This window comes from Mobula hypostoma, chromosome 17 (assembly GCF_963921235.1).
Source record: "Mobula hypostoma chromosome 17, sMobHyp1.1, whole genome shotgun sequence".
NCBI classification, from domain to species: domain Eukaryota; kingdom Metazoa; phylum Chordata; class Chondrichthyes; order Myliobatiformes; family Myliobatidae; genus Mobula; species Mobula hypostoma.
This window is the reverse complement of record NC_086113.1, coordinates 62175381-62189647: the sequence shown is the minus strand read 5'-3', so window position 1 is coordinate 62189647 and position 14267 is coordinate 62175381. Positions and strand designations below refer to the sequence as shown.

Genomic DNA, 14267 nt, shown 5'->3' with positions numbered 1-14267 from the left:
AATGGTTTTAAAATGGATCGAAGTATTAACCTACTTAGTTTTAACGTGAAAGGGTTAAATCACCCCATGAAAAGAAATAAGATTTTTGCCTATATTGTAAAACTTAAGGTACCAATTGTTTTTCTTCAAGAAACCCATGTACGTAAGTGTGACAATTCACGCCTTTTTAATCGATGGAGGGAATCTCATTTCCATTCCTCATTTCATGCCAAAGCCAGAGGAGTTTCAATCCTTATGGTTTGTAAAATTCCCTTTGTTCAAAATAAAGTAATTTCGGATACCAATGGGCGTTTTGTTATAGTATCAGGGAAACTAAATTACAAACTAATGGTATTTGCTAATGTGTATGCTCTGGATCTCTGGATATAGAAGACCCAGGTTTCTTTGAGCGTTTTTTAATTCATTTTTGCCACATCTAAGTCTGTACTCATTGGTGATGGGTGGAGACTTTAATTGTTGCTTAGATCTAGCTTTAGGTCGTTCATCTTCTAAACTAATGATACTAAATAAATCAGCTGTGTTTATCAAATCTTTTTTAATGAAATGTGGTATTTTTGATGCTTGGCATTTTTTTTCATCCAGTAGACACTCCTGTGAGGAGTGGCGCGTCAGTCTCTCTCTCTCTCTCTCTCTCTCTCTCCCCCCCCTCCACCCCTCCCTGCCTTGTAACAAAAAAAAAGGCCATGAAAAAGACATCATCACTGAAGTGCACACGCACAGACGCGCATGCAGATGCACATGCACGGACTCGCAGGCACACGCCAAAAAATAAATAAATAAATAATAAAGAAATTGCTGTCTCAGATCACGCTCCTGTGCTCCTATCTTTAAATCTCCCTGGTCTTCTTCAAACAAAGAGATTTTGGCGATTTAATTTAACTTTGCTATCTGATAAAGATTTTTGAAAGTTTATGCAGAGATATGTTACTTTTTTTGAAGAGAATACGTTAGAGGAGACTTCTAGTCTTATCAGATGGGATGCCTTTAAGGCGTATATTAGAGGACAAATTATTTATTATACTGCAAGTATTAAGAAAAAAGCTAATAAAGAGAAAAGTGATTTAGCTAATCAGCTGAAACAATTAGACCTTGGTTCCAGAACCTGCCTTATATATAAGATGTGTTGAAACTAAAACTAAATATGATCTCCTTTTAACCTATCCAATTGAAACCCAACTCCTAAAAGATAAAAGTCAATTTTATATTCATGGAGATAAAACAGGCAAATTATTGGCTAATCAAATTAAAACCTTTATAGCTAAACAGCAGATTAAAGAGATGTGCAATGCTAATGGTGATAGGACAACTGATTATTTAGAAATAAATGATACTTTTAGAGAGTTTTATTCTAAACTCTGTAGTTCTGAATCTCCTAAAGATAACACTGTAATGAACAATTTTTTAGACCAACTAAACATTTCAAAAATTTCTGCCGACAACAGAAAGTTGTTGAAACAACCTATTTCTTTTGAGGAAATTGTTGAGGCTGTGCGCTCACTACATTTGAGGAAAGCTTTAGGTCCAAATGGATTTTCTGGAGAGTTTTACAAGATCTTTTCCTCATGGCTTATACCTCATTTATGTTCAGTATTTTTGGATTCATTCAAGTTGGGCAGACTCCCTCAATCTTTTTATGAGGCTTCCATTTTGCTTATCCTTAAAAAGAATAAGGATTCAACTGAATGCTCTTCTTATAGACCAATTTCTTTACTTAATGTTGATACTAAGATCCTATCTAAAGTTTTGGCCCATAGGATTAAAAGTATTTTACCATCTGTCATTTCTGATAACCAAACTGGATTTATCAAAAATTGATGTTCTCACTTTAATATTCATTATTAAATGTTATTTATTCGCCTTCTAACATGATATTGGAATGTGTGGTATCCCTAGATGCTGAGAAAGCTTTTGACAGAGTTGAATGGAATTATTTATTTAAAACTTCAGAAAAATTTAATTTTGGACCCATTTTCATTCAGTGGATTAAATTACTTTATTTTACTCCTTCCACTAGGGTTATCACTAATTCTCATAATTCCAAACTATTTAAGCTTCAATGTGGCACTGGATAAGGCTGTCCATTGAGCCCTTTGCTTTTTGATCTGGCCTTAGAACCTTTAGCCGTTGCCTTTTGAGAATCTAATGATATCACCGGTATTTTAAGGAGAGACACTGTTCAGAAAGTTTTGCTGTACGCTGATGATCTAATGTTGAGACTTCATTACCCCATGCACTTTCTTTACTCTCCTGTTTTAGCCAGATCTCAGGTTATAAATTAAACCTACATAAAAATGAACTCTTCCCTTTAAATAATTTGATACCAGCAAATTCTAACCTTCCTTTTAAAATTATAAGAAAACAATTTACCTACTTAAGTGTAACTATTACTAAAAACTGTAAGTGTCTATTTAAAGAAAATTTTCTTACCCTATTGAATCACGTAAAAAGGATACTATCAAAATTTATATATCTTTTTCAAGCACTGCCTGTTTTTATTCCTAAATCTTTCTTTGATTCTCTTGACTCTATTATATTTTCTTATATATGGAAGAATGAGCGTTCTAGATTAAATAAAATTCACCTTCAGAAAGATAAAAAGAATGGAGGAATTAGCCTTACAAAACTTTAGATTTTATTATTGAGCAGTTAATATAAGAAATCTTACATTTTGGTTATATTACATTAATCGTGAGGATTGCCCGATGTAAGGTTTTTTTTTAGAAGCTAACTCTGTTAATAAATTTTCTATTATTTCTCTTCTTGGATCCTCACTTCTTTTGTCTGAATAAGTTAACTGATAATCTGGTAGTTAAACACACTATGAGAATTTGGATACAATTCCGAAAATACTTTGGCTTATGGAGATTTTCTCTCTTGAGTCCCATTTTTTCTAATTTTTTTTTAAACCCTCTATGATTGATGTGGCTTTTAAAGAATGGGATAGATTAGGTATTAAATGCTTTTAGGACTTGTTTGTAGAGGGAAGTCTCTTTTCGTTTGAACAACTCAACTAAATATAGTTTACCCAAAACATTTTTTTTCAGATACCTACAAACAGGAGATTTCTTACGGTCTCAAATAAATACTTTTCCTAAAAGTCCTGATAAGAATCTACTAGATGTAATTTTTAATTTGAAACCTTTTTATAATGGATCTATATCTAATATTTATAATATGCTGTTGAGAATGAGAAGTTTTCCTTCAGGTAAAATTAAAACTCTTTGGGAACAAGATTTACAGACTTCAATTTCTGAGGAAACTTGGAATCAAATTTTTAAATTGGTTAACACTTCATTGTTATGTGCCCGGCACTCTCTCCTTCAATTTAAAGTGGTCCATAGGGCCCATATGACCAAGGATAAGCTGTCTCGTTTTTATTTAGATATATCTCCGTATTGTGATAAATGTAATAATGGAGAAGCTTCATTCATTCTTATGTTTTGGACATGTCCAAGTCTTGGAAAATATTAGAAAGAAGTATTTCAAACTTTCTCGATACTTTTCAAAGTAAACTTTAAGCCTAATCCTTTTACGGCTTTATTTGGTATTGTTGGAGGAAAGAGTATTATTTTGGACTCAACTGACTTGCACATTTTGGCTTTTGTTTTTGTTATGGCCAGAAGGATGCTCTTGCTTAAATGGAAAGATGCAGCCCCTCCTAGTCTCGCTCAATGGTTACGTGATGTGATGTCATGTTTAAATTTAGAGAAGATTCTAAGTTCAGTCTCTGAATCTAGCCAAGACTTTCAAATATTGTGGGGACTTTTTTTGAATTATTTTCAAAACCTTTGATTTGCTGTTAAAGCACAGATGATTAATAATTTTTTTTCTGTTTTTTTTCTTTACTGATCAGCTTTGGTCTTGGTAGTGGGTTAGATTTTTTTTATATAATAAAATTACTATATTTCAATGTTACGAATTAATTAATCGTATGAATATAGGGTAAGGAGTCTTTATATGCAATTTAGTATAATGTATTGATATATTTTTTCTTGTACTCTGTATTCTTATATGTAAAATAATAAAAATATTGGTAAGAACACAGTGTACCTAATAAAGTGGCCACAGAGTGAACCCAGAGTGGTCTTTCGCTGTAGCACATCAACTTCCATGTTTGACATGTGCGTTCAGAGATGTGTTACAAGAGTGGTGTGCAGAAGAGCAAATGGTTATTTGAGTCACTGACACCTTCCTGTCATCTTGAACCAGTCTGGCTATTTTCCTTTGATCTGTCATCAACAAGGTACTTTCACTCAAAGCTGCTACTTTGGTTGTCTTGTTTCTCACACCATTCTCTGTAAACTCCAGACTTTGGAGTGTGAAAATCCCAGGAGATCAGTTTCTGAGATACTCAGACCGTCCTGCGTGGCACCAATAAATATTCCACAGTTGAAGTCACTTAGATCATATTTCTTCCCCAGTCTGATATTTGATCTGAACAACAACTGAACCTCCAGACCATGTCTGATACTTTTATTCATTAAGTTGCTGCCACGTGATTGGCTGAATAGATATTTGCATTAACAAACAGATGTACCTAATAAAGTGGCCATAAAGACTAGTTTTGAAGACGGTTAGAAATCTACTTTTATTATGAATGTCCGCACAAATTCAGTAGCTTGATTCCTAGTGTGAGTGAAATTGGCCTATATAACCTGGAGTTGCAAGAAAAAGTGAATTTTTTTTTACACCTTAGGTTGTGAACATAGTGACAGCTAATCAAGAATGTGTAAATAACATTGCTGAATCATTAGTCCTTTCGAATCTTCTGGCTCTACTGCATTCTTTGCCATCCAGTAAGTAAACCTTCAGTGTCAAAAGTGAAAGAATACGGTGGTGGGGGTGTTAAATGGATTCCTTAATTGCATTATAGGTTTATTTTGCAAGTAAGTTCTCTGGGTTGTGAAGTATTTAAATAGCCAGAATGGCTGATGTCTCATCTTGCTCAAAGTAAATTTATTAAAGTTTATATATGTCACCATATACAATCCTGATGCATTTTCTTGTGGGCATACTCAATATATCCAATAACCATAACCAAATCAAGGAAAGACTGCACCAATAGGGCAGACAACCATTGTACAAAAAATGACAAACTGTGCAAATAAAAAAGAAAGAAAATAATAATAAGTAAGCAATAAATATCAAGAACCTGAGATGAAGAGTCCTTGAAAGTGAGTCCATAGGTTGTGGGTGCAGTTCAGTGATGGGGCAAGTGAAGTTGAGTGATGTTATCTCCTCTGGTTCAGGAACCTGTTGGTTGAGGGGTAATAACTGTTCCTGAACCGGGTGGTGTGGGTCCTGAGGCTCCTATACCAACTTCCTGATGGCAGCAGTGAGAAGAAAGCATGACCTAGGTGGTGGGGAGGTACCTGCCGTCCACCATTTCATGTAGATGTACTTAACAGCAGGGAGGGCTTTACCCGTGAGGAACTGGGCCGTTTCCACTACTTTTTCTGGAATGGAAAATTCTAGGGCATTGGTATTTCCATACCAGGCTGTGCTGCAGCCAGTCAATATGTTCTCCACTACACATCTATAGAGATTAGTTAGTAATTGATGTCATACTGAATCATCACAAACTCAAGGAAGTAGAGGTGCTACAGTGCTTCCTTCGTAATTACACTTAAGTGTTGGGCCCACCACAGGTCATTGGAGATGATAACACCAAGGAATATAAAGTTACTGACCCCCAAAGAGGACTGGCTCTTGGACTTCCAGTTTCTGACCCCGGAAGTCAATATCATCTCCTTGGTCTTGCTGATATTGAGTAAGGCGTTGCTGTTGTGGCACCACTCAGCCAGATTTTCAGTCTCCCTACTACTTTCTGATTCATCACAACCTTTGATTTGGCCTATGACGTGGTGTCATGAGCAAACTTAGATGTGCTATTGGAGCTGTGCACAGCCACACAGTCACATGTGTAGAGCGAGAGGAGCAGGGGTCTAAGGGGTGGTGCACCGGTGCTGGTGAAGATTGTGGAGATATTGCCAATCTGAACTGACTGGAGTCTGTAAGTGAGGAATTGGAAGATCCAATTGCACAAGGAAGTATTAAGACCAAGTTTTGAAGCTTATTGATTAGTTTTGAGGGGATGATAGGATTGAAAGCTGAGCTGTCATTGATGAAGAACATCCTGACCTATGCATCTTTGCAGTTCAAATAATTCAGGGTTAAGTGAAGAACTTCTGCTGTGGACCTGTTGTGCTAGTAAGCAAAGTGGAGCAGTTTCAGGTCGCTTCTCTTGTTCTCAGATTATAAGTTTTGCTGGCTTGGCCAGCATCCATTGCCCAACCCCACTTTGTCTTGACATAGTGGCTTGCCAGGATGTTTCAGGGGGTGATGTTATGCTGTTTGCACAGGTTAAATATTGCCTTCAAAAATTGAGAGGAATCTGGTCTGTATTGATCATCGGTTATACCTGTAGAGAAATTAATGTTTTACAAGTACTCAACGCTGTCACAACTCAACGTTACATTAGAAGGATTTTTTAAAATCTAGTACAGTCCCTGAATTGTTTAAATGCATACATTTTCAAAATTTTTACCAAAACACATGTAGGTTATTCAACATTGTGTTGATTGCCTGTTTGCATGGTGGAATAAATAATTCTGTTTCCATACAAGTGGGTTTACTCCTGTTTTATCTGAATATTCGGCCTACCAATATTCAATCTGCCTTCACTGTCCATTCTGCCCTGTCTGCCATTTTGAACCCCTACCGTCATTCCAAAAGGAGCATCAGAAAAATGATTCCATTTCTTGGAACCTCAGCCGAATGCCTACATGTCTATCTGTCTGCAGTCTTGCTGTTCCCTCTTTGGATCCGTTGAACCCTTCCTATGGCACAGTTGTCTGGCTTCTTTATGAAAGATTTTGTTGTTGGGGTGGGGGAGTAATTACACTCAACTCTTGGCTGTTTCTCAATTCATCCTGAGTCCAAGCTAACATGTAGTTCAGGTGGAAACAGACCAAATTTTTTGTCTTTTCAGAGCTGAAATTATTGTAAATGAAATGTTTAGAAGAGAAATGTTGGGGGAAAAAGTAACACACAAGAAATGGCACCAATAAACTAAGCTTGCCACTTTGTAATGCAGTTGGGGAGTCCAGATGCCAATAAGCAGAAAAGTGTTCTTGTTTTGAAACTTTATGGTGCTATAAAATTTCTATCTGCCTCTTAGGTCGTCAACTTGTCCTTGAAACACTCTATGCTTTGACGTCAAATACAAAGATCATAAAGGAAGCTATGGGGAAAGGTAAGATTCTTATTGACCAATTTTGTCTGATTGTATTATTGACATTAGGATTGTCCAGTTGGATATAAATGTACTTTGCAAACAGTGTTTTGTTGCAAAAGAAATTGAGTGGATACACAATATTATCAAACTTTGCTCTGAATTATCTCTAGCAGCAAACTGAATGTAATATGTTGTAAGCATCTTTGTAAGCAATTAGAAATTTTATTTATTAGAACATTTATTAGAAAATAATAAAACTGGGTTAGGATAACTTCAAATAGCCTAGAAAATTATAACTTAGTGTCTCCAAAGTCTTGAGGGTGTAGGATTATTGGGGCTTACTGTATTTGAAAAGTGTTGGTTTGCAAGTGAAGGAAGTGCTCGTTGTAAATATGGGAGTTGTTCTTGGAAATGAGGTAGAACAGAGGAATCTTTGTTCAATTTTGTATGCCAGATATTAATGGTAAAACACTTCTGAATGAGATTGGCCTTTCTACCTTGGAGTTTAGACTGAGTGGTCATCTCATTAAGTGATAAGATTGAGATGGATTAACATGGTCAATGCTGAGAGTCTGTTTGCTGTATCCTAAAATGATGTCCAAAGTGTTAGACTGTCTAGCTAAAGTTTGCCAGGGGACTGATATGAGAAATCTCTGAATAAAAGGTTGTTAAATCTTCAGAATTCCAAAATCCAAGGGCTGTCTGCAGGTGCTGAAATTTTTGGACATAAAATATATCAAAGATAAGATTTGGGTATCCAGATTTGTGCTTGTATTGCAAAGTAGTCCTGACTTAAGGGGCTATGTATTTTTTCATATGAATATCAGCCAGTTTTAAAGGCATCTTTGGTCAACATATGTCTACATTCAAACATGAATATCACATGTTCATTAGAAGCATTTATTTATCCTCTGGTCAACTGCACTAAGAGTATTTTTTTCTTTGAATTCAGTTAATACACAGTTAGTTTTCATCATTACAACTTGGCAATTATTTTGGATATATTTGAGAAGAGTAAACTAAAGTTGTCTACTGGTATCATCTTTAGGTGCCCTCATATATCTTCTAGACATGTTTTGTAATTCAACACACCCTCAGATTCGAGCCCAAACTGCAGAGCTCTTTGCCAAAATGATCACAGATAAGCTTGTTGGACCAAAGGTAAGTAATTGTTTACATTGAATCAAATGCTCTGTATATTACAAAAATAACCCATTCAGTGCAACCAATGGTACCTGTGTTTTTACTTCTGTTCCATCTCTTCCTCCAACTCCATTAACATTATCCTATTCCTTTCCTCCTTGTGCATATGCAGCCTCTTTAGATGCATGTTATTTTCCTTCACTATTTCCATGGGCAATTTTCAGTACACCAATTGCTTCCAAGCTCTCCTTTCAATTTGTATTTTTAGATTGAAGGTCTTCAGTTTTCCTTCTTTCACAAGTAGGCAGCACAGTGATACATCTAATAGGACTGGTGTGTCACAGTGCCAAAAATCCAAGTTCAGCTCTGACCTTGTATGCTGTCATTGTGAAGTTCACACATTTTCTCTGTGATCATATACAGTGCCTAGAAAAAGTATTCACCCCCACCCCCAGAAGTTTTCATATTTTATTGTTTTACAACATTGAATCATGGATTTAATCATGGATTAACAGTTGGGAGGAGGAGAAGATGGTGGCGCGACGCAGCGCGCGCGGCCTCTCCAGTGATGAATATCTGTAATTTGTCAAGTAGGAGGCCGTGCACAATTCTGATTTGATGGAGGCAGACATGAGAGCATGGAGGAACATCTGGTGAAACTTCTGAAATGCCTGCTTCGCTGCCACTGTGAGATCTGAAATCTCTGGAGGGGAAGGCCCCAAATCCTCTGCTTTGCCCGTTGCCAGGGCCAGGGTCGAAGTGCTCTTTGTCAGGGCTGGTCGGAGGCTCGAAGTTTTAGGATGGACTCGGAGTCAGACTGTGGTCAGGTGCTGCATCAGCAAGTTTGCGGTGCTGGAAGCTCATGGCAGGGAGAGTTTCTTCCTTCTACCGTCTGTGAGAGATATTGGGGCTATCGGGACTTTGAGACTTTTTTTACCGTGCTCGTGGTCTGCTCTTTATCAAATTACGGTATTGCTTTGCACTGTTGTAACTATATGTTATAATTATGTGGTTTTTGTCAGTTTTAGTCTTGGTCTGTCTTGTGTTTCCGTGATATCATACCAGAGGAACATTGTATAATTTTCTAAATGACAATAAACGAGGACTAAGTGTCCTCATAATCTAATCTAATTTGGCTTTATTGACAAAGACCGCCGAAGTGAAAACAGATCTGTACAAAGTGATTTAAATTAATTATAAATATAAAACACAAAATGATTACATTAAGTATTCACCCCCGCCCCCCGCCCTTAAATATGGCACACCAAATCATCACGGGTGCAGCCAAATGGTATTAGAAATCACATAATTAGTTAAATGGAGACCTCTTTTTTGGAGACCAGTATGCAGTCCAGTTGATTCAGTTGATTGTAGTAAAAATACACCTGTATCTGGAAGGTCCAGGGGCTGGTGAGTCAGTATCCTGGCAAAAACTGCACCATGAAGACAAAATAACAATCCAAGCAACTCTGCAAAAAAAAAGTTTTTGAAAAGCACGAGTCAGGAAATGGATACAAGAAAATTTCCAAGTCACTGAATATCCCTTGGAGTACAGTTAAGGCAATCATCAAGAAATGGGAAGAGTATGACACAGCTTGGAGCAGACTGTCCCCAAAAATGTGTGACTGTGCATGAAAGGGACTAGTGAGGGAGGCCAACCAAGAGACCCATGACAACTCTGAAGGAGTTGCAAGCTTCATGGTTGAGGTGGGAGAGACTGTGCATGCAATAACTTTTGCCCGGGTGCTTCCCCAGTAACAGCTTTATGGGAGAGTAGAAAAGAGAAAGCCACTGTTGGGGGGGGGGGGAAGATCTCACATGAAATCTCATGAGTTTGCCAGAAGATGTGGGAGACTCTGAAATCAGCTGGAAGAAGGTTCTATAGTCTGATGAAAGCAAAATTGAGCTTTTTGGCCATCAGACAAAATGCCATCATCAAAAACACACCATCCCTACTGCGAAGCATGGTGGTGGCTGCATCATGCTTTGGGGATGTTTCACTGCAGCAGGCACTGGAAGGCTTGTGAAGGCAGTGAGTAAGTGAATGCAGCAAAATACAGGGAAATCCTGGAGGAAAACCTGATGCAGTCTGCAAGAGAATTGTGACTTGGGAGAAGATTTGTTTTCCAGCAAGACAATGACCCCAAGCATAAAGCCAAAGCTATGCAGGAATGACATTAAAAACAACAAAGTTAATGTCCTGGAGTGTCCAAGTCAGAGTTCAGACCTCAATCCAACTGAGAACTTGTGGCTGGACTTCAAAAGTGTTGTTAACTTACAATCGCCATGCAATCTGACAGAACTTGAGCAGTTTTGTAAAGAAGAGTGGGGAAAAATTGCAATGTCCAGATGTACAAAGCTGATAAAGACCTATCCACACAGACTCAAGGCTGTAATTGCTACCAAAACTGCTTTTACTAAATACTGACTACTTATACAATCAATTATTTTGTGTTTTATATTTTTAATTAATTTAGATCACTCTGTAGAGATCTGTTTTACTTTGACTCAAGAGTCTTTTTCTGTTGATCAGCGTTAAAAAAGCCCAATTAAATCCACTGTGATTCAATGTTGCAAAACAAAGCATGAAACTTCTGGGGGTGGGGGGTGAATACTTTTTATAGGCACTGTATCTTCCACTGGGTTTTCTCATACCAGATTTACAAATTGATTGGCTGCTTGAAGTTGCCACTAATGTGTTGGTGAGTGGTAGAACTTGAGGCAGCTAATTAGAATGTGAGAATAATAGAAGGAAAATGAGATTAACATATGATTGGGGTAAATAGGTAGTTGATGGTCAGTGTGGAACTGGTGGACCTAAAGGCCTATTTTGTCCTTTATTTATCTGACCTAAGTTCAAACACCATCTAAAGCAGGAGTTCCCAACCTGGGGTCTATTGCTCCCTCGGTTAATGGTACAGGTCCATAGCATAAATACAGTTGGGAAGCCTGATCTAAAGGCTTTGGACCAAATGTTGAGATGCAGCATTTTATCCAAATTATTTTGAGTCCTGGCTTGTACAGCCTAGAAATGGGCCTCCCACCCCAGTTTAGAGGAACAAAAGATGAATGGTTATTAAAAGGAGTCAATTGCTTAAAGATGCAACTGAAGGTTAATACAGATGAGTAGATCAAATTTTGTAGGTGCTTTTCTGCCAGTGAGGGGGGAAAAATCTTTCTAGCTGAATTTATCAAAATGGTGTTAATATGCTTCGGATGTAAAATTTGATCTACAAATGTGCATTTTATAAAGGAATACAGCAGAAAACATGTTTAACTCCAAATATTTCACTAGTTGTTTACCCAATATCATTATTGCAAGTGGCATTATTTAGGAAAGATAAAATCTGTTGCGACTTAAAAATAGTTATTGACAAATTAGATTCGGCAAAGTGTGGTGCAATCAGCAAAGGCGGGTGAGTGTGGATGTCAATGGTTTGTGGGTTAGTATACCTACAGTGGTAGAGGTAACCTACCTCTTAATGCATTTATCTATGAATTTCCCTTTTATCCTGTTATGCTTATGTTTACCTAAGCAAGTGAAGAGATCAGATTCATACTGAATAGGAAATTGATTATGCCTCTTGGGAAACTATAGCTATAGTTGCCCATTTGCTGATGTTGTCAGAATAAATCACCATATCAAGCATGCATGTGATCTCCTCTAAAGCCTTGTATCCCACACTGTGATTTCTTATCCTGATTTGCACTGGTGCTCTTTGGAGTATTCCACATAGTTTTCTTTGAAATTGCCTGCTGGCAGGTAAACTTCTCCATGATATACTGTTGGGAGACAATATGTTGTGAAATTATCAATTTGGTGGTTAGTTTAATGATTGAATTATTAAGCAGGCTCAAACCATTGCAATAATTCTGCTGTTATTTTAATTTAGGTGAGGATAACTTTGACCAAATTTCTTCCTGGCGTCTTCATGGATGCTATGAGGGACAATCCTGAAGCATCTGTGCACATATTTGAGGGGACTCATGAAAATCCAGAGCTGATATGGAATGACAACTCCAGGGAGAGAGTATCTGTAACTGTTCGAGAAATGATGCTTGAGTGCGTAAGCTAATGGTGACATTTCTAAAATTATCAAATGATTCATTTTTATTCTCTTTAGTAGTGGATTTTACCAGTAGACATCTAGCTTGTATGGAACAATGGAGACCAAGCAGAATAATTCTCAGAACCTGCAATTTCATTTTCAAAGCTGACTATCGGTTCACTATATATTGATGATGCCATTCCAAATATTGTCTATAGTTTGGGAAAATGTATATTCTGGAAAACTTTTAAATGGAAGCAGCGATCATCATAGTTACAGGAATTGTCATTAGATAAAGTAGCTTATCTGTATTCCAGCTATTTACCCATAGTAAACCTTTATCTCCAGTCACATTGGCAAGCAAAATTCAAGTGCTTCAGCTTTTAAAATTTAAAAACAAGGTACCATGTTCCGCAAACAAGAGAAAATCTGCAGATGCTGGAAATCCAAACAACACAATCCAAGTAACATGTTCTGCAAGGAAGCTTCCATTCCTCTGTCAGTCATTGTAAAATTTCAAGCTTTTCTCTTGAAAGCCTGCTTCTACTTTTTTAATATTGTTCCTTATCGTGGTTTTGCCCATCAGTATAAAAAGTTTGGTTTGTCTACATTAAATTCCTTTCAAGTTCCAAAAACTCAATTTATACTTAATTCTAAAATCCAGGAAGTGAATGTAACTTGCATAGTTTCACAATGTCTCTTTTTTTGTCCCTCTAAATCTACATGGTATTGCTGTGTACTTCCTGGCAATATTTTGTATAGTAACAAAACTTCTCTCATGCTCTACTCCATTTAAAGCTGTGATTAGTTTTCATGCCTGTTCTATTGTATAATGAGCAGCCTTTGCCAAACACTTAAAAGCTAACATTAACCTTCCTATTCTCGATGTTCTGTGCTCCATCTCTGTGAATTATTATATGCTGATAAATTTAGTTGAGTGACATGTCAATAACTAATTCCACAACTTATTCTTTGGAGGTCACTATTATTTTCTTCTCATTCCTCATTTTCTAGATTAATGTTTGTTCTCTTTTATTTAAATCGTCTAGCAACGAATTTCTATTCAGTGTGGAAAAGTTGAGATATAATATTGGCTTCAGTTACTTTGTAGATTTGTGCTCTTGGCACATTTTATACACAAAAAAATCAACAATGTCACATCAAGCATAAGATGGCTGTTGAGAAACTGAAGAATTTCAAGGGCAGGCAAGAGACAAGGAGTTAAATTGGTTAGAATTGGAACTGTATCCAAAGTTGGAGCATTTCATTCTCAAGAAAAGCTACCTATTCGTAGATTTTAAAGTCAGCTGAATTGGATAAGGCAATGAAACTGATATTTTAAACTTTGTTACAGGCACTTCAAGCAGCAATGTGACAACCCAGATGTAAACTGGAAGGTAAGGAGACAGTTGATAGAAATAATACAGATATTGAAGAGACTTTGCATTCTCCTATAATTTCAATTTCTAGTTGCAGTAATCACAAATCTACTATTGTTTTTAAAACCCATCGTTTTTGGTGGTGGTTATTGAATTAGTAACTCAGTGCTCTAGCCTAGTACTCGAGAAACGTGGCCAAATCAAACTGATATTATGAACATTTAAATTCATTTAGTAATGTAACCTTTTTGTGATTATTCAAATAACTTGCATTTTCCTTCTGAAGCTGCTTAGCCAGCTACTCAGTTGTGTACATTCCACAGTAAGTGGCTATCCAGAGAAGACAAATATCAGATTTGTATTGCACATACTTTGTCAATAAAATGAATCTTTGAACCTTTAAAACAAAGGATAAAACTCTCGTTGGCTCCAGATCCATTGAAGTCTCATGGTATAAGA

At 36.8% G+C, this 14267-nt stretch overlaps 1 protein-coding gene across 6 annotated transcripts in view; it reads left to right on the top strand.

The window, feature by feature from the left end:
* LOC134358075 (dnaJ homolog subfamily C member 13) overlaps positions 1 to 14267 on the top strand; it is a 173909-nt gene that overhangs the window by 139135 nt on the left and 20507 nt on the right. For all 6 annotated transcript variants that reach the window (XM_063069998.1, XM_063070000.1, XM_063069999.1 and 3 more), the window contains 5 exons: positions 4697 to 4796; positions 7181 to 7255; positions 8286 to 8398; positions 12274 to 12443; positions 13784 to 13826. In XM_063069998.1, coding sequence (XP_062926068.1) covers positions 4697 to 4796; positions 7181 to 7255; positions 8286 to 8398; positions 12274 to 12443; positions 13784 to 13826 — 501 coding nt within the window. The remainder of the gene's footprint in view (positions 1 to 4696; positions 4797 to 7180; positions 7256 to 8285; positions 8399 to 12273; positions 12444 to 13783; positions 13827 to 14267) is intronic.